Below are 19,206 nucleotides of genomic sequence, written 5' to 3'. Positions count from 1 at the left end.
GGGGCTGCCGGCCTCCTTATCTCCAGAGCCAGCCTTGGCTCCTGGGCGCTCTGGCCCCTCAGTCTGGGCCCTTTGCCATGGGGTCTCTGCTCCCCCTCTGGCTGCTGCTTTTGCTGGCGGCCGCCTACCCGGGAGGCGGAAGGGCGCACCGGCGCCGGAGAGCGCAGGTGCAGGGCTCGGGAGGAAGCTCCGCGGTGCCCTCGGAGACCCCAGCTGCGTTCTGGGTGCGCCTAAGGCCCGAGTTCAAGGAGGTGCAGCCGGGGGGCTCCGTGTGGCTCAACTGCAGCACTAGCTGCCCCCTGCCGGAGTACTCCAGCCTCAGCACTCAGCTGCCGCGGGGCCAAACGCACAGTGGGCCCGGCTGGGTAGCCTACCAGCTGTTGGACGTGAGAGCCTGGAGCTCCGAGGTGCGCTGCTTCGTCACCTGCGCAGGAGAAACACGATGGGCCACGGCCAAGATCACCGCCTACAGTGAGGGACGGGGGGGTTCAGGCCTTGCCGGGGTGAGGGGAGGGGGACGGAAGTGGGTATTTAGCAGTAGCGCTAGGGGGCGCACGCGGACCTGGCTAGAGCGTCCCCCCACCCTCGCCCACCGCCCCTTGCTTTAGAGCGGCCGCGAAGCGTGATCCTGGAGCCTCCGCTCTTGGTGGGCAGCGAGTACACCCTGCGCTGCCACGTGACGCACGTGTTCCCCGTGGGCTTCCTGGTGGTGACTCTGAGGCGCGGCGGCCGGGTCATCTACTCTGAGAACCTGAGGCGCTACAACGGCTCTGATCTGGCCAACGTGACGCTGACTTACACGGCGCCCGCCAGGCTCCGCGACTTTTGGAAACCGGTGACCTGCCATGCACGCCTCAGTCTTGATGGCCTGGTGGTCCGCAGCAGCTCGGCACCCATAACGCTGAGTGGCCTCGGTGAGGCACCTCTGCGATCCCGGGCACTGGAGGAGGGGACGGGCAGGGCACCGCGCGGGTAGGGCGAGCGAGTCCGGCGGGAGCTCCCGGCGGGTGGGCCTACCTCCCTGTGCTCCGTTCCTCACTCTCACCTCCCGTCCCCAGCTTGGCGCCCCGTGTCCAAAGCCTTGGCTTCCAGCTCCATCGCGGCCCTTGTAGGGATCCTTCTCGTCGTGGGGGCCGTTTACCTGCGACAATGGCCATTGGTGCACAACCAGAGTAAAGAGAGCAGGGTCTCTGCCGGCTGAGCCAAGGGAAAAAGGCATCTGGGACAATTTGGAGAAGCTGATTCAATAAAGTCCTCCTCCGTCACCCTCTGTCTCGCGGCCTAAAGGTCCCCCACTAGGGTACCACCTCTGAGGAAGTGGCGTTCTGGTTTGCCCTTGCCTCCGTCACTTTCTCCAAGTTCCTTGTCTCTCTGAGGGCCCCTGAGGTTTCCTCATTCCCATCCAGCTGGGGACCCGGGCGCACCAGCCCCTCCATTCCCAGACGAGTGTCTAATATACCTCCCTTGCGGGCATTATCAGTGCGCTGCAAATGGGCATAGCTTGGGCACTGGAGGGCTTGGGCTGTGGGAGGGTTGGCTCACAGTATGGTCCCCCTCCCCCCGCGCCCCGCATTGGCTCCTCCGCTGCAAAGCAGCAGCTCCGATTGGATGTTAAGTCCCCCCCCCCGCCCTTCCCCTTCAGCCCCAGCACTTTCCTCGAGGACAGGGGTGGAGCGAGAACTGACCCCCAAAGTTCACCGTTAGCGCTGGCGGTGAGAGAGCAAATGGTCGGGGTCACATGACACGTTGAGGGACGAAGATACGAAGAAAAGGTACCCATGTTGTGACTGCGGGGAAGGAAAATTCGGATGGCCCACGTGGGGTGTCACAGACTCGCGTCCTGGTAACGTCTTGATGATCGCCCGGCCTGGGGGGCACACGCAGTGAGGTGTCAAAGCTTGGGGCCCGGATGCAGGGTCGAAGTGTCATACTGGGTCTCTCGGTCTCGCGTGGATACACAAGCCGGGCTCGCACTGGATGTCTGGGAGGGCCGGTGCGGTCCGGGGCCCCGCCCACCGCGCCGAAAGCGGATTCGGGGGCGCTCCTCCGCCGCTTGCGCTCACACACGCCGCGTAGACACGTGCCCGCTGCACGCTGGGTAAATACAGACCCAGAGCAGAGCCGACCCTAATTTAGACGCCCGCGAACGCTGCGCGCACGCACACGTGTTCCCGACTCGCTGGCACTTTCTTCCCCACCCCCTCTGTCGCGTGCGGGGGCGGAGCCGGAGGGGGACTAGGGGCGTGGCTATAGACCGCAGCTCCCCGGGTCTTAAGGAAAAGGATCAGTGAGGGAGGCAATCCCCACGCCCTTTCCTAGAATTGTGCCTTCCCCCATTCTACTCCGCGCATCTCTCCCAACCCTCACACCAATCCCCTGCCCAAGGGCCGCGGGGGGTTGGGTGGGGAAACTAACTATGGGGGCGGAGCTCTGAGTCCAGCTCATTACCACAGCATCCAAGCTAGGGGTGGGGGGTGGTTGAGAAGGGCAACCCAGCAACCCCGGACCTCGGCTTCGCTGCCGAGGATGACGCGGGAGCGCGCGGCCGCCCCCAGAAGGCTCCGGGCGATGGGGCGGGCCTCCACGTAGACCCCGGGGGTCGCTTGCTCCTGCCAGCACGCCTTCGCTGAGGCCGCGAGCCGGGAGCACGCTCGCCCTCCCGCCCCCCAGCCGCCTCTGCCGCCGCCCCCTCCTTGGAAACCAAGTTACCAACGTTAAACCAATCCCGGAACGCAACTCTGCCTCCTCCACAACCCACCCGCCGCGCCGTCCTCTCGCCCAGCTCAGCGCTCGCGCTCTCCTCGCCTCCTGCGCTTCCCCCGCGGCGGCGATGCCGGGGCCCTCGCCGGGGCTGTGCCGGGCGTTGCTCGGCCTCTGGGCTGCCCTGGGCCCGGGGCTCTTCGGCCTCTCAGGTAAGAGCCGGGTCCTAGCTCAGGGTGGACAGGGCGGGGGCGGAGTTCCGGGACCAGAGAAGCGGCCACAAGCCCCTCCCAGCTCCGCCCTCGTCTCGCTCTACTCCCACGCTTCTGTCCCACCTTGAGCCCGGACCTCCCCCTCCATCCCTCTCCCCACCAACACGCCCTGGAGACCCAGCTCCCAGACTCCTCGCTCGCCGAGGTCTCTACCCTGCCCTCTTCGAGATCCTGGGTGCTCTTCCGCACCCATCTCATGCCCTGGAGACCCCGGGTCTCCCGTGTCCCTTTCCGGGGTACCTCTCCACGCTCTTTTATGCTCCATGGTTCACGGACTGACATCCTTCTCAGTCGTGGTCCAGAAAGACCCGATTTCCCCAACTGCTGTGACTCAGAGGCGCTATTCCCGCTCCATCCGGAGCCCTGGCAACAGAGTCCCTCTTCTGTTCCGCGCTTCCTTCCATGAGCCCAGCCTCAGTGTTCTGTGTTCTCCCGGGTTTGGGGTCCTCACTTAGCCTTGACTCAGCCTCATCTCTCTTTTGCCCTCGCCTCAACCTGTCTCTCCCTCTCCGGCAAAAACCCTGAGAACCAGTTCGTTTTCCTTCCTCCACACGAGGTCCCCTCTTCCCATCATTGCTGTGTGCGTCAAAGACCCCGTCTTTCATCTCATCACCCCTCCCCCCCCATGTTTTCCCATCACTCCATCGGCTCCTTGGAGACCAGGGCTCTCTGCTGCCATGTCCCAGAGACGCCCTCAAGGTTTGAACCCTGGGAGCGCGCCTCCAAACCTGAGGCCAGGGCAGGACGCGGGACTCCTGAGTTCTTCCTTGGCTGTGGCCTCTGCTAATTCCCCGGGAATCCCTGATTCGACATAGGGGCAAAAAGATACCAGGAAGGTGGCTCCCCAGGCTGAGTGAGCCCACGTTTCCTTGGTCAGCGGTCGCGCAGGAGCCCTTTTGGGCGGACCTGCAGCCCCGCGTGGCGCTCGTGGAGCGCGGGGGATCTTTGTGGCTGAATTGCAGCACCAACTGCCCACGACCTGAGCGCGGTGGCCTGGAGACCTCGCTGCGCCGGAATGGGACCCAGAGGGGCTTGCGCTGGCTGGCGCGGCAGCTGGTGGACATCCGCGAGCCGGAGACCCAGCCCGTCTGCTTCTTCCGCTGCGCCCGGCGCACGCTGCAGGCGCGTGGGCTCATTCGCACTTTCCGTGAGTTCTCGGCGGCCACGCTCCACTCTACTAGTATTTTCCCTTCCTTCCAAGCCCCGCCCCCTAGGCCCCAGGGTCCTCCCCTTAAGGCTCCACCCCCTCGGTCCCCAAGCTCTCCTTCTCTGGGACCCTGGGTTCCACGCCACGTGCCTCTGAGCCCCGGCGTTTCCAAGAGCAATGGTTCTCCCGTTGCAGAGCGACCGGATCGCGTAGAGCTGGTACCGCTGCCTGCCTGGCAGCCTGTGGGGGAGAACTTCACCCTGAGCTGTAGGGTCCCAGGCGCTGGGCCTCGTGGGAGCCTCACATTGACCTTGTTGCGGGGCGCGCAGGAGCTCATCCGACGCAGCTTCGCCGGGGAGCCACCCCGAGCGCGGGGTGCGGTGCTCACCGCTACAGTACTGGCGCGAAGGGAGGATCATGGGGCCAATTTCTCCTGCCGCGCGGAGCTGGACCTGCGGCCGCATGGCTTGGGGCTGTTTTCAAACAGCTCCGCCCCCAGAGAACTCCGAACTTTCGGTGAGTGGGTGTAGGGAGCCAAAGGGGACGAAAAGGAGTCGGGCGAGTGTTTAAGAATCTGGAGACAAAGAAATCTGAATTCCAGTCCTAACTCCAAAATACACAAGGTGTAAGCTGTTTTCCTCCCTGTGCGTTGAGGATGATAGGGTAAGATAGCGCATGTAAAGCGCTTAGTACATATCGAGTGTTTGATACATGATCTTCAAGCTCTGTTCTTCGACCCGCAGCCCTGTCTCCGGACCCCCCGCGCCTCGTTGTTCCCCGGCTCTTGGAAGTGGGCTCAGAAAGACCCGTGCGCTGCACCTTGGACGAGCTGTTTCCAGCCTCGGAGGCTGAGGTCTACCTGGCGCTGGGAGATCACAGGCTGAGTCCCGATATCACCCTGGAGGGGGACGCGCTCGTGGTCACTGCCACAGCCACAGCTAATGCAGAGCAGGAGGGCGCCAGGCAGTTGGTCTGCAACGTGACCCTGGGGGGCGAGAGCCGCGAGACCCGGGAGAACGTGACCGTCTACAGTAAGAGGGAGTGAAGCGGAACGGCCGCGGCTCAGGGGTAGAGCCAGAGGAACTGGAAGGAGGGGCAAAGGATGGGCGGGGCCTTAGTATAGGAATAGCCGTGGTTCCAAGTCCCTAACGGGTGGGAAGGTTGAAGGACTGAGACTGAACAGCTGTAGAGGGAGAGTCTGAGCCGGCGCCGAGGGGAAACATCGCAAACCCGACGAGGACCCTGTAAAGTTGTGGCCAGACGACCTCAAGGGGCGGGGTGGGAAGGGGGCGGAGCCTAAGCATCCGGAGAGGCGGGGCGCGGTGCCCACGGGTGGGCGGCACTGCCGGGAGAGTTCGGGCAGATGAGGGGCAGCCTCGACCCGCAAGGAGAGGCGTGGTCGGTGGACTCCCGGCCAATGCCCCGTCCCCAGGCTTCCCTGCGCCGGTCCTGACCCTGAGCGAGCCCAGCATCCCCGAGGGGAAGGTGGTGACAGTAACTTGCGCAGCTGGACCCGGAGCCCTGGTCACACTGGACGGAATTCCAGCCGTGGTCCCGGGGCAGCCCGCCCAGCTTCAGCTAAATGCTACCGAGGACGATGACAAGCGCAGCTTCTTCTGCGACGCCAGCCTCGAGGTGGTCGGGCAGACCCTAAGCAAGAACGAGAGCGCCGAACTCCGCGTCCTATGTGAGTTGGTCTTTAACCTCTCGCCTCCCTCCTCGTGATTTCCAGCGGCCTGTCCGCTCCCTGGCCCTGCTGTGGAAGTGGGGCTTTTCCTGAAGGACCGCGTCTAGCTTCTCAGTGGCCCATGCCCCTGCCTGCAGACGCCCCTCGGCTGGATGATTCGGACTGTCCCAGGAGCTGGACGTGGCCGGAGGGCCCGGAGCAGACGCTGCGCTGCGAAGCCCGCGGAAACCCGGCGCCCTCCGTGCACTGCGAGCGGCCTGAAAGCGGGGCGGTGCTGGCGCTGGGCCTGCAAGGTCCGGTCACTCGCGCTCTAGCCGGCACTTACCGCTGCACTGCGGTCAACCACCAGGGCGAAGCAGTCAAGGAAGTGACGGTGACGGTGGAGTGTGAGTCCGGGTGCACAGGCGCATTTCTGTTTCTCAGGGTCTAGGGGTAACTAGCCTACAGGGAAGAGTGGGTCCTAAATGTGTCTTTGGGCACGATTTTGAAAAACGGAAGAAGCTGGTGAGCGGGATTAGGGGAAGATCTTGCAGAAGGAGGGAGGGGGAGAGGCAGATGTGTCCCTAAGGGTCTGCGGGTGGCGTGTGGGCAGAATCTTGGGAAGGTGGGCTTTGCAAGGCATTTAATAGTTTCTAGGCCAAAGACTTGGGGACAAGCCTGTGGGTACTTTGTAGGAATCAGAAAAAAAGGACTCAAAACAGCTCACCACCCTACCAGGCTAAAATCTCTTTGGTTTAGTGTCTCTGGGCAGGGCACAGCCTGCCCAACCCTTTGTGACCTCCCTCATAGGGAAAGAGGGTCTAGGGACATTAGGCCAGTCCCCAAACCTCGAACCCAACAACACTTCCTTCTCCAGACGCCCCATCGCTGGACAGCATGGGCTGCCCGGAACATATTACATGGCTGGAAGGAACAGAGGTCTCCCTGAGCTGTGTGGCGCACGGGGTCCCGCCGCCCAACGTGAGCTGTGTGCACTCTGGGGAGGCCGGGGTTGTGGAGGGCCTGCTGCATGTGGTGCGGCAGCACGCAGGAACCTACCGCTGCGAAGCCACTAATGCTCAAGGCTCTGTGGCCAAAACTGTGGCCGTCACAGTGGAATGTGAGTGGGGACAACACGGGGCAAGATGGGGTATGTCAGGATAACCCTGGCCTGACTTCCAGTCCCTATGTGACCTTCTGCTCCCCAGATGGCCCCAGTTTTGAGGAGCAGAGCTGCCCGAGCAATTGGACGTGGGTGGAAGGATCTGGGCAGCTGTTTTCTTGTGAAGTGGATGGAAAGCCAGAGCCAAGAGTGGAGTGCGTGGGCTCAGAGGGTGCCAGTGAGGGGTTGCTGCTGCCGCTGGCCTCCCCAGACTCTCCTCCCGGAGTCCCCAGCATCGCGAGTGGACTGGCACCTGGTATCTACATTTGCAACGCCACCAACCGGCATGGCTCCATGGTCAAGACTGTCGCCGTGAGCACGGAGTGTGAGCGGGGCCCAGGCTGGCGGGGAAGTGGGGTGGCCCAGGGTCGGGGACCCTCCCTGATGTCTCCCCATGGCTGCTTTGCAGCGCCGCCGCAAATGGATGAGTCCACCTGCCCAAGTCACCAGACGTGGCTGGAAGGGGCTGAGGCAGCAGGGCTGGCCTGTGCTGCCCGGGGTCGCCCATCCCCACAAGTGCGCTGCTCCCGGGAGGGCGTGCCCCGGCCTCAGCGGCTGCGCGTGTCCCGAGAGGATGCGGGTACCTATCATTGCTTGGCTACCAACATGCATGGCACGGACACCCGGACGGTCACCGTGGGCGTGGAATGTGAGTGGGAGCAGCACCCCTTAGAGGACCCTCGGTTCCCAAACCGGTGACTTGCAGCAGTGGGATTGTCCAGTGCAGTTCAAGGGTAACTCCTTCAGGCCTCCCCCTCCTGGGGACAAGGATTCCCGGTCTAAACCTGAGGGTAATGAAAACTCCAGGGAACAGGCGCCCGCGCCCCCTCAGATTCTAGGTCAGAAGGGCACTGGTGCAGGTCCCCACTTCCTCTCCTTCATTAAAGCTGGGCAGAGGATTTTAGTGCTGACTATGGCCGCACAGTAGGCGGAGGTGGTGGCTGGGGCGAAAGGCCGGATCCCTGCCCACCCATCTGAGCAGGACTTTCCGATTGCGGTGGGCGGAAGGGCCCTTGGTCAGTGCCTGGACCGGCTCTGAGGGGCTCCTCCATGTCCTCTGCAGACCGGCCGGTGGTGGCCGAGTTGGCAGCCTCGCCTCCCGGAGGGGTGAGGCCTGGCGGGAACTTCACGTTGACCTGCCGCGCAGAGGCCTGGCCCCCAGCCCAGATCAGCTGGCGCGCGCCCCCCGGGGCCCTTAACATCGGCCTGTCGAGCAACAACAGCACGCTGAGCGTGGCGGGCGCCATGGGCAGCCACGGCGGCGAGTACGAGTGCGCAGCCACCAACGCGCATGGGCGCCACGCGCGACGCATCACAGTGCGCGTGGCCGGTAAGTGGCAGTTGGGGGCGGGGCGAGGGATCTGCAGGGGGCGTGGCCTGCGCCTTGGGTTCCCCGGCCCCCCAACCCGGTCCTCGCTTCCCTCTCCTTCCTGGTAGTTGATGGGGCAGGGCAGAAGGCAGGGTCACCCTGACGAATGGGGCTTTGATGGCGTGTTTTGGGTGGAAGGTGGAGGAAGAGGAGACGGACTGCCGCTCAGGGGGAGGGACCCTCTAGGGCTGTGACGGCTCTGGGAGGGGCTTATTAGCTTGGGGTAGGTCCTGTGTGGTAAAGACCAGCCAGTTCACCCCTCACTGTGCCGCTGTGGAGAAGTGTTGGAGAGGACGTAGGGCAGAGGAAAGGGGTGACGGGGAAGATGGGGGTGACGGGCGTGGGGGGTCTCCCCCAGATCCCCTCCCTCCCACTTCGTGTGTCTTGGGCTTTCCGGGGTGAAGGAATGACCCGGTTCTCCCTGCCCTCATCCTCTTGGGGGTGAAGAGAGTTGGTTGACTTGGAGGTGTCCCTGAGGCTGGAGACTTCTAGCCTCATGTGCTGAAGTGATGCGTAAAACGGGTCTGGGGTCATACCAGCGCTCGGGGTAGCCTTTGGGGGCTTTCTCCTTTCCCCCATCCCACGCTGTGAGTTTCCTGGGGTTCCCTGCCAGGCCGGTGAGGACTGACCTCGCCCTTGGGAGGGAACAGAGGTGGCTGGGCTTGGGAGCCTTGAGCTGGTCCACTGTCTTTGAGGATCTTCCCCTGCAGGTCCCTGGCTGTGGGTCGCCGTGGGCGGCGCGGCGGGGGGCGCGGCCCTGCTGGCCGCCGGGGCCGGCCTGGCCTTCTACGTTCAGTCCACCGCTTGTAAGAAGGGCGAGTATAACGTGCAGGAGGCCGAAAGCTCCGGTGAGGCCGTGTGTCTCAACGGCGCAGGCGGCGGCACTGGCGGGGGCACCGGCGCTGAAGGTGGAACCGAGGCTGCGGACACCGCAGAGGCGCAGGCCGGGGGCGAGGTCTTCGCCATCCAGCTGACGTCGGCGTGAGCCGGTTCCCCTCTCCCCGCAGGCCGGGGGACGCCCCCCAGAGGCACACGGGGGCTTATTTATTGTTCTATTTTATTTATGTATTTATTTATTCATTCATTTATTTATTCAGTTCCAAGGGCATCACACCCATTTTCTACCCCCCCCCCCAATAAAGTTTTTATAAAGGACTCTGGGTCCGTCCACTTCAGTCTCTGCCTTGAGGAAGCACCCAAGGCTCCAGTCCCAACCCTGAGGATTATTCATACATGGACTCTTTTGTTTGTTTCTGAGGACCTACTGTGTGTCAGGGACGGTCCAAGGCGCCTTCATGCGGTGTGAGCTGGAGGGTGTTCTCTCCGTGTCCATTTTCCTGCTCTCAGCCAACCTTGGGCTGGGGTGGGGACCGCACTCCTTCCTCCAGCTCCCTGCCCCTTATCTCTTCCGCCCAGCACTGCCCTCTAACCCCGCTAACTCGTGGGGTGGGAGCTAGGTGATTCCCCCAGGCCTGGTTCCTGGCAGAGCAGAGGCTGTCTTCCCAGGATGGGTGGAGCCCCCTCCCAGGGGTCTGGGCAGTGGGCTCCTATCCTGAGGTTTTGCCAGGATGAGGAAATGCGGACAGTGACTGCACTATGAGTGAGATGTCCCTCCCGTTAAAGGGTTCCTCATGTTAGAGTGTGCCTCCCTGCCCCACCCTCAATGTCACCTCCACCCTGTGTCCATCCACCGTGCCTCAGTTTACCCCAACGTGCCTTTTGACTGTCACGATTCAGATGAGATGCATGCAACCCCCTCCGCACACCACCGTCTCGCTCACCCTCTGCAGCATAAGGAGAGAACAGCTGGCCTCCCCCCACTCTGGCAGTCTCTGCCTCCCTCAAAAGCAGGAACAGAGCCTGAGAGAAGGAAGCAATCCCGGACAGCTCCCACTCTGTCAGCTGCCCTAGGCAAACATTTCCTGAGCAAAGGTAAGAACAGGAAATGGGGGATGCTGGGAGACTGGGGGGTGGGAGGAACTAAAGGCCAAGTCTGTATACAGCAGGCAACAGCACAAGGATGATGTGGCCCCTCCTGTCACACACACCCTTAACCACCTCCCTCCACTCCCACCAGCCTCCCTGAGGTTCCTTGAGTCCCACCAAGTCCAGGCTGCCACAGGGCCTTTGCTTTTGCCATTCCCTCTGTCTGGACGGTCCTCCCCTCAAAGTCCCACAGCTAGTTCCTGATCCTCAGGCTTCTATACAAATGTCAGAGGCCTTGGCTGTCTCTCCTCAGAGAAACCTCACTGAGGTAGCCCTCCAACCCCTTATCTCCTTATAGATTTTATTTTCATATTTTAGATATTTAATTGAGTACTTGTTTACTGCCGTTTTAGAATATTGGCTTCACTAGAGCAAGGGATGTTTTTTCTAGTCACCACAAAGTGTCCCCATTGGGGCCTGGTGCACAATACTTTCTCAATAAATGCTGAATAAGTGGGTAAAAACAGCCGTGAGTTCACAGGGACACGGTCTGAGACCTTCGTATGTTCAATGTGTGTCCCCAGAGAATTCCCATGCTGGGCTGTGGGGTGGCCGATTGTGGCTTGGACCCTGCAGTCACTGCAGTCATGGTCCTGGTGGAAAGATGAAGGTGAATGAAATAAGCCCAAAGCAGTAGAGAACTGAAGATTCTGGTAGGTTCTAAGAGGGAGACCAGTGAGGAGCTGAACTAGAGCCTGACACAGCGTGGGAGTAGGGTATACATTTTAGATTGGGTGGTCAAGGAATGCTGCCCACCCTCCCAGTAAGGAGAGGACAGCAGCTATGGGAGACACGGGGGAGGGGCTGCTGAGCTGAGGAATGGTGGCACGGAAGGAGTCAGGGATCCGAGTGCTGAGGAACTGGGCCCAGGCCTTCCCCACAGGCTCACCCAAGAGAGACAAAGAGGGTTTCACAGGGGCTCCCCTTCCTGAGGTGTGTGGCCAGGCAGGTCTCACTTGCTGCCACAGAGGACCACCCCCCCCCCCACCCTGGCTGTATCCCGCCAGTCCTCCCAGTGAGCACTGGTACCCTGTGTGTTCTGGGGAACAGCCACAAGACTGAGCTCTGGCCAGGGCCCTCTTCTCCTACGTGGCTTCTGGCTTCAGGCTAGGGACACCCTTTGGTGGGGTTAGAGAGCTCTTGGAAGAGGAAGAGGGGGCCACCGAAGGGACCACTGTGCGTGTATCACTGTGTGCCAATGTGTGTGTCACCCGGGTGTATCTTCTGTGTTGTCATGCGTATCTCATGTGTCCACGGACACATGTGTCTATCAGATGTGTGTGTGTCAATGTGGGTTTCTGCCTAGCGTGTGGTCTGTCTCACGTACGTGTCAGCACATGTGGGTGTGTGTGGCTCGTATGTGAATGTGTGTCAGCCCACACACACGTATCTGTCTTGCCTTTATTTTTTTTAAGATTTTTTTTTTAAGTCATCTCTACACCCAACCTGGGGCTCAAACCCACAACCCCAAGCTCAAGAGTTGTACACTCCACCGACCAAGCCAGCCAGGCACCATGTGTGTCTGTCTTTCTACAAGTGTTCTTTGTCTCTGCAAGGGGTAGCTGGTGCCCTATGTGGGATGTTGTGGTGAATGTGGCTAATTCTCGGGGTGGGGGGGCTGGTCCCTGTGTACATGGGTGTGTGTGTGTCCCTCAGAATCCTAGTGAGAAAACACGCCCCCACAGTGCTGGCACGGGGGAGGGAAATGTGCATGAGGTGGGATCCCCAAGTCACAGCGCCCGTTCTCAGAGTCGTTTGATTCTTTATTGCTGTTGCTGTCCACAGTCGGAGTGTCACTGCTGAGAACATTTTCGGAGGGGAGGCTCAGCCCAACCTGATGGGACCAGGGGCCAGAGAGGGGGACAGCGGCCCCCTGAGACAGGGACTCTGGAGCCCGAGGCCTGGGTCTTCCACCTGGGATCCCTGAATGGGAGGGGACAGAGAAGAGGTAGGCTGGGCCCCTGAAGACCCAAGTCTTTTTCCCCCACTCCTCCCAGGAGGGCTTCTGCCCAACCCCCGCCCCTGGAGAAACTGAGTCAAGATGGGCTCAGCCGGGTGAGGAAAGGCTTACCCTTCCTGAGTCGGGCCTTGGTGGGGGCCCAGGGACAGCCCGCATCTGCCACATAACTTCTTGGGCTGCACACTTTTCCTGGGCACCAGCCAGCAGCTGGAGCAGCGGGTGCCGTATTTCTTGTACCTGGGGCGGGGGTTGGAGAAACCACCATCAGAACGCAGCAGGAGCCCAGAAACTGCCGTGCAGGAACCACTTTCCCCACGGCTGAGGGTTTCCCCTCCCAGAGCCCCACACTGGCTAAGCACCCAAACTCCCTCCACCCTGAGGACCTGATACCACAGGCATTGCAGAGAGGGGTCCCATCTTCAGCATCTCTCCAGAGGGGGGTCCTTTGGGTCCTACAGGAAGCACAGCACCGGGGCCCTGAAGGGGCAGAGATCCAAGGGTAAGGGCCAGAAGCCAAGAAGCCGGGTTCACGAAGCCTGTGCAGGTGGGGCATTTTGCTAGTCGCTGCCACGGCCCCACCTGGCCCTGGGCCAGCCCTGGGTATTACCAGATCGAAGACAGAGGGAAAGCCAGGAAGGGAGACAGATGGCAAAGCTAAGCAGAGGAGGAAACCGGGGGCGGGGGTGACTCAGCCTGAGCGGAGGGAGGTGCACCATGACTCCTTCTGGATGGGTCTAAATGGGGAAGCAGGATGGGAAGAAGGAGAGGATGGGAAACTACCCCCCCCCCATATTTATAGCTCTGAAGTCACCAGGACTCACCGAGGGCCTCGCCGCCTCCCGAGTTGGCCTCAGGACCCCCGGCAGGCCCTGCAGAGGGACCCTGAGAGCGGCTACTGCAGGCCAGGCTGGAGAGTACACAGGAGTTAGCATGAGGGGGGACCTGAACCTTGTCCCAAGCAGTGGCCCCTCGGATTTGGAGGGATTTGGAGCATCCCCAGGGAGGCACCTGCTGTCTGAAAGGTCTGGTCTTGCCCCCTCATCAGTAATAATAATGTTAATTATGTGAAGAGGTAAGAAGTCTGGGGCCAGCCTGCCGGCTTGAGACCTCATTTCTCTAGAGACCTCAGTGGGTGACTCCGGATAAGCGATCGCATTGTCTGCACCTCAGTCCCCAAATCTGCAAAATGGGCTTCACAAGGCTTCAGCGAGCCAATAGACACCTCAAGGGCCATCTGTTACCTCTCCTCGTTGTTGTTCCTGACAGGTGGTGGTCATGATCGTTACTGGAGAAAACAGGAGCAGCAGCCCTTGGGATGGTCAGGCCCGTCTCATAGACGGGACCTATGCTCGGACCAGGACGTTGCAGGCTCGCTGTAGCAGGGGCCCAGACTGGTAGCAGGCTGAGCTCTGGCTCAGAGACTGGGCCGTTTATAATGTAGGGCTGGTGTGGGGCGCCCCCTCGAGCCAACGCCCAGAGGCCCTCGCCCCCCCTATTATCACTATAACTTGCAAAAGGGCGCCCTCCTCTGGGCCAGCCCCTACCTGTAGCTGGGTGTGATCTGTAGGCTGGAATCCGGCTTTAGCTGAAACTTCAGGGTCACCCCCTCGAAGCGGGGGTCCACTTTCTCAGCGCCTGGGTGGGGTTTTGACTGCTTCCGGGGCCTCCTCTGGGGTAGGGCTGAGGGGGCTGGGGGAGTCTCCGGGGCCCCTGAGCTGCAGCATGGCTGGCTGACTGGGGCCAGCATGTTCTTGGCATCCCTTGCCAGAGGCGAGGGTCCCAGAATCTCCAAGGCCTTTGGCTCCCAGCAGGGCCCGAGGGCTTGGGTGTCCCGGGCAGGGGGCTGCACCAGCCCCTCTGCTGTTTCTTGGACGAAACGCAGGGTGGTGACCGAGTCCTGGCGTGCAGGCCAGAAGGACCTGGGGACAAGGGACAGGGTGGTCACCCTCAGCCCTGGGCAGCACCTATGTAGCCCTCAGAGACATGGGGGAATTGCGTGGCCTCTGACCCCATGTGACCCCTACATGACCCCAAGGATCCCTCGGGACCAGAACTTCCTTTTAAGTGCCAGTAACTAACACTGTGACCTCTGGATAACCCCAGGAACCAGAGGTCATGACCCTTTGACCACTGGATCAGGTTCGGGGAAGGGGCCGCTCCTGAACGCACCTGCCATTGGGTCTGGGGCATCCTGGGGTCCTTGGTGCCTGCTGAGGAGGGGACGCGCCGGGCGGCTTAGGGTCCAGACACGGCGGCGCCAGCAGCTCTTGCAGCTTCGAGAAGTCTGGGACAGGTTCGGCCTCCATCACGCCCCGGCCCAGTCCCACTTCCCTAGTCACGCCCGGCCCCGCCCACCCCGAGCCCACTCGATGAGCCCCACCTGAGTGGAACAGAACGTGCCTGGTGGGGGCGCTTCTGGCAGAGGCTGCGATGAGCCCCACCTGGGGGCGGGGCGGGGTGAGCGGAGGGTGGGGGGCGGCTGGCAGGCAGCGCCGGGCACTCGGTTCCAAGCACCCCCGCCCCCACCCCTCCGGCCTGCCCGGGTCCCACCCCGGCAGCTCCGCTCCGGTGGTCTTCACACCCTCCAGGCTAGCCTGGGTCCCTCCAAATCCCTCCGCGGCTGCGGGGGCGGGGCCTTGCCACGCGGCTGCACGTGCGCTCCGCTCCCGAGCTCTCCTGGACGGAAGCTTCCAGGTCTCTGCCTCAATTGTACCCCCCGCCCCCACCCCCATGGCCCCAGCGCTACTGTGTGTGGGGGGGGGCGAGATGTGGGGCTCCAGAAGATATGGCCAGAGACCCCCCCCCCCAGGGCCTGCCCTCCCCGTCCCCTTCCCCCCAAGGACACTCAAGACACTGGAGGTCCGTGAGACGGTTTTATTGTTGCTCCGGTAAGACTCCACCCTATCTCCACACCGATTCTCATGAGTTGGGGGGAGGCCTCCCCAGCAGGGCTGGGTCTCCCCGCGGCCCCCAAAACCAGAGCCTGGACATGGGATCTCTCTGAGGCAGGGGCTCTGGCCTTCTGGTTGCTTCCAGCATCTCTCTCCGGCCTGTCCGTGCTCTGGGCTGGGCTGGCAACTTGGGTTTTTCCTCTGGTCCCGACTCCCCAGGGCCACGTGGCTGCCGGTGTCAGTGGGGCTTGGGGACGTGGCCGTCCACGTAGAAGTTCCTGGTGATCTTTGGCAGCGTGAATTCGGCTCCTTCCAGCTCAGGAGTCAGCACGATTTGGCAGCCCAGCCGGGAGTTCTCCTGAAGAAGGGGGGCCATGTCCAGCATGTCGTCTTCCCTGGAGCGAGAAGAGCAGTCAAGGGGGGGCGCGTGGTCCAGCTGGCGCGGGGCCCCCCAGGGCAGGGAGGAGAGAGGCTGGGGCCGCCGGAGGGCCTCGGGACAGCGGGGAGGGGCGGGCCCCGCTCACCTCTCATCGGGAGGAGGCAGAAGGTCCAGGTGGTCCTCGCTCACGTACACGTGGCAGGTAGAGCAGGCCAGGGAAGCTTCACAGGCCCCTGCGGGGGACAGATGAGGTGCCAGTGAGGGGCAGGGTCACGGAGGCACCATGCGGCACAGACAGAAGACGGAAGAGGCCCTTTGTTTCCCCACTTGCCCCTTGTCCGTCAGGGGCCCGCACCGAGGACAAAACCTCCCCCCACACTGATTCGAGTAGCTGTTCCCAAGCTGCATGTACGTTTTGCAAAGGGCTGTCTAGGGTGTCTCATCTCCCAAGGACCCCCCCAGCAGGCTGTGGACCAGACGGTGCACACAGAACTGTAAATGAGCGTGGACTTGACTTCAGTGTGGCTGAGAGGGGAAAGGTCAGGCAGGGTCCCGGCAGCATGTAAGCCATAGCTGGAACCCTGTTGCTGCTGGGCAGACGGGCTTCCTTCTCCTTCTTGCTCCTGACGATGGGACCCGCTTCCTCAACACCCATTGTGGCAGGGGAAGAGACCAGAAAATAAGGGTTGAAAGATACAGAAGCTGGAGTTTGCGGCTTTTCCCCCTGGACGCATTCCCACCCTTTGGATTGGTTGCTAAGAAATGTGCTTGAGGATAATGTCCCTCAGGGTCTAAAATCTTCCCAGGCCTTGGGGCGTCTGGGTGGCTCAGTTGTTGAATGTCTGCCTTCAGCTCAGGTCATGATCCTGGGGTCCTGGGGTCCAGCCCCGCATCGGGCTCCCTGCTCTATGGGAAGCCCGCTTCTCCCTCTCCCACTCACCCTCTCTTGCTGTCTCTGTCAAACAAATAAATAAAATCTTAAAAATAAATAAAACAAAGCCTTCCAAGGCCTTTTTGCAGCCAGAATAAAACCAAACTCTTCAGCTCATTCCTTGAGATCTCCCGACCCCTCATTCATTTCAATTCAGCCACGCTGAATTGCCCCTGCTCAGTTCCAACGCACCAAGCTCGTCCCCACCACAGGGCCTCCGCCCTTGCTGCCCCCTTGCCCTAGAATGTTCTTTTCTCCACTCCTTTACCATGGCTAGAACGTTCTTGCCTTCAGGGACTCAACTGTTCCCCCATTTCCTGTTTCTTATCCTCTCCCCACACCACCTCCGTCCCTGCCTGGCCTTGGGGAGTCTAATTTCTGCACAGCGCTTACCACGATCTCAGGTTACCATCTGAATCTCTGGGTGTACCTGTGCCCCATCAACCTGGCCTGCTCTCTTGTTACTTGGCACTGAGCCTGGCAGGTGGAAGCTCGAGACAGGTTATAAGCGAATGGGACAGATTTCTGTCTCTTCCACAACTTGCTGGATAATGAGGATGAAGCTGCAAGGCAGCCTCCTAACCCAGAACCACCCAGGGGGACTTGGTGACTTGGCCCACCCTCCATGCTCCCTGGAGATAAAATGTCTGGACCCTGAAGCTCCAGGCAGTCCCCAAGGAATCTCATCCCCAGCCCATTCCCAACTCAGTGGAGTCCTCATCAATGAAAGATTATCGAATACTGGAGTCCCAGTGAGGCACACCAGGGGCCGGGCATTCAGCACTAAGTGCAAGAGCAGCCCAGTGAGACAGCAAATAAACTGTCCCCTTTCACAGATGAAGCTTCAGAGGCCCAGAGAGGTCAAGGACCTTGATCAGAGTCACAGAGCTGGTAAGAGGCAAAACCTGAACACAGGCCACTTGCCTCTGAAACTCATGTTCCAATCTCTGTCGTGGGCTCTTAGGATTGGATTCCAGAACAGAACTTGAGGTAGGCCTGCCACGGCCAGCCCCCAACATCCCCACCCCCGATGATATTAAATCAGGCTCTGTATTACAGTCACCTAAAAAATAACCTTATCCATTTTTTTTTTCTCCTTCTTCCAGACTGCCCTTTCCAGCTGCTCACAATGTAATTACATGTTTACTCCTGGGATAACAGTCCCTGTGAAGTTGAAACTGACGTGAAATGACAGGGGTCATGACTGTTTTGTACATTGCTGCCTAGCACACAGTAGGTGTTCAATATACACAGAAGAGTGGCACCGATGGATCAGTGGCTAAAATAAGCGGGCTTTGAATCTAGTTTTGCCACTTACTTGACCTTGAAGCATGTCAACTTAACCTGGGGCTGCTTCCTTACCTATAAAATGAGATAACAGTCTTCCTTATCACATAACCTTGTCATGAAGATTCAGTCAGTAAGTAGGTATTTAATGCGCTTAACATAATGTCTGCTATGATTATCTTTTATTCAGCAAATACAGATTTAATACTGGTTAGATCTAAATAACATGACAGGCAACCGGTAGGTAGCATCACGGTTTCTGATCTCATTCTGAGGACAGGTGACAAAAATGAAACAAGACACTGAGAAGTGCTAGGAAGACAATAAAGCACACTAAGGTGACGGAGGGGCTGGAGGTGGGGGTTTCAGCTAGGCTGAGGGGATGAGATTGTCAGGAATGAGACCCAATGGATAAGGTGGAGCCAGAAGTTCTGGTGGGAAAGTACTTCAGATGTCTGGAGCAGGAAATGCAAAAGCCCTGAGGCAGGAATGAACTTGGCTTTTCCGTGTGAGCAACAAGCAAGAAAGCTCGTTTGCCTAGATTAGAAAGAGGAAGGAGAGAATACAAGCTCCTGGAGAGTAGGAATTTTACTGACCTCTAAGAAACGCTCAATAAATTGCTGTTGAGAGAGTGAAGGGTCAAAGCTGGTCAGGGTTTGAGCCATGGTGAAGAGTCTAGATTTTAGCCACGTTTGATGGGAAGCCACGGGAGAACAATATCTGTGATTTGCAGGGTTTTTAAAACAATGGATAAGGACCTCCCCAAATCCCAATGGCGGGTTCCCACCTTCCAGGTCCACTCCATGGCGCTGGGCCAGGTGGAGCACATTGTCCCCCACTCTGCCGCTCACCGGAATCCGCTGGCCTGACCGGTCTACGAACACCACGTTCACCCTGGGGACAGATGGGGATGCAGATACCAAACTTGATGGTGGGCGCGGTGAGCAGGTAACGTCTAGGTTTAGTTCCCCTCCCCTTGACTGTCAGGGGAATAGGACGAGGTAGAGAGGGGACACAGCGATGAGGCTGCAGGGCAAGGTGGGGACCAGAGGAGCCTCGTGGGATAAAGAAGAGGGGACTTGACCCCCTACACTCACACGTCCCCGGGTCGGTCGGGGCCGCCAGCTTCTTCTTCCCCCGCCGAGCGCGAGCCTGGAAAACACGGTTGGGTGAGCGGCCGCGGCGCGCCTCGCAGGCATCTGACGGATTAACGCAGTCCCCCAAAACGCCCCAGGTACCTGTCGCGCGGAATCTTCTGGTTGTCACTGGCGCCGCTGCCTCCCCGGACCCCCAGGAGCCCACAGGCCGGCTCCACCAGGTTCCCCGGGCCGCCCGCAGCAGAAATCCAGCACTCACGCCTCCCCGGGCCACGGAGGCGGCCATGACAGGCATCACGTGACCCGGGACTGGGCATGCCCAGTGGCAGGCCCGCAACCCGGGAGGCCCGTAATTGCCC

At 60.6% G+C, this 19,206-nt stretch overlaps 4 protein-coding genes across 4 annotated transcripts; 2 read left to right on the top strand and 2 right to left on the bottom strand.

Moving 5' to 3' along the window:
• Positions 1-38: 38 nt before the first annotated feature.
• On the top strand, positions 39-1,265 carry ICAM4 (intercellular adhesion molecule 4 (Landsteiner-Wiener blood group)). Its single transcript, XM_082731920.1, has 3 exons — positions 39-471; positions 609-914; positions 1,059-1,265. Exons 1-3 carry the CDS (start codon positions 78-80, stop codon positions 1,199-1,201), a joined length of 843 nt encoding a protein of 280 aa, XP_082588046.1. The 5' UTR covers positions 39-77; the 3' UTR covers positions 1,202-1,265.
• Positions 1,266-1,663: 398 nt separating this feature from the next.
• Positions 1,664-9,471, top strand: ICAM5 (intercellular adhesion molecule 5). The gene is made up of 11 exons (XM_082731890.1): positions 1,664-2,912; positions 3,850-4,119; positions 4,315-4,635; positions 4,863-5,150; positions 5,552-5,806; positions 5,944-6,192; positions 6,663-6,905; positions 6,994-7,272; positions 7,357-7,596; positions 8,011-8,277; positions 9,027-9,471. Exons 1-11 carry the CDS (start codon positions 2,831-2,833, stop codon positions 9,299-9,301), a joined length of 2,769 nt encoding a protein of 922 aa, XP_082588016.1. The 5' UTR covers positions 1,664-2,830; the 3' UTR covers positions 9,302-9,471.
• A 2,898-nt stretch (positions 9,472-12,369) lies between these two features.
• ZGLP1 (zinc finger GATA like protein 1) lies at positions 12,370-14,601 on the bottom strand (the record flags this gene model as incomplete). Its single annotated transcript, XM_082726405.1, has 5 exons — positions 14,432-14,601; positions 13,807-14,181; positions 13,084-13,169; positions 12,646-12,739; positions 12,370-12,499 (listed from the first exon to the last, which is right to left on the bottom strand). Exons 1-5 carry the CDS (start codon positions 14,566-14,568, stop codon positions 12,370-12,372), a joined length of 822 nt encoding a protein of 273 aa, XP_082582531.1. The 5' UTR covers positions 14,569-14,601.
• A 521-nt stretch (positions 14,602-15,122) lies between these two features.
• FDX2 (ferredoxin 2) lies at positions 15,123-19,173 on the bottom strand. Its single transcript, XM_082731876.1, has 5 exons — positions 18,989-19,173; positions 18,848-18,902; positions 18,538-18,644; positions 15,678-15,765; positions 15,123-15,548 (listed from the first exon to the last, which is right to left on the bottom strand). The coding sequence occupies exons 1-5, from the start codon at positions 19,140-19,142 to the stop codon at positions 15,392-15,394; spliced, it is 561 nt and encodes a 186-aa protein (XP_082588002.1). The 5' UTR covers positions 19,143-19,173; the 3' UTR covers positions 15,123-15,391.
• Positions 19,174-19,206: the final 33 nt, after the last annotated feature.

The sequence above is a fragment of the Mustela nivalis genome (genome assembly GCF_964662115.1).
Source record: "Mustela nivalis genome assembly, chromosome: 1".
Taxonomy (NCBI): Eukaryota; Metazoa; Chordata; class Mammalia; order Carnivora; family Mustelidae; genus Mustela; species Mustela nivalis.
Note: the sequence above shows the minus strand (reverse complement) of the source record. Positions and strands in the feature narration are given on the sequence as shown.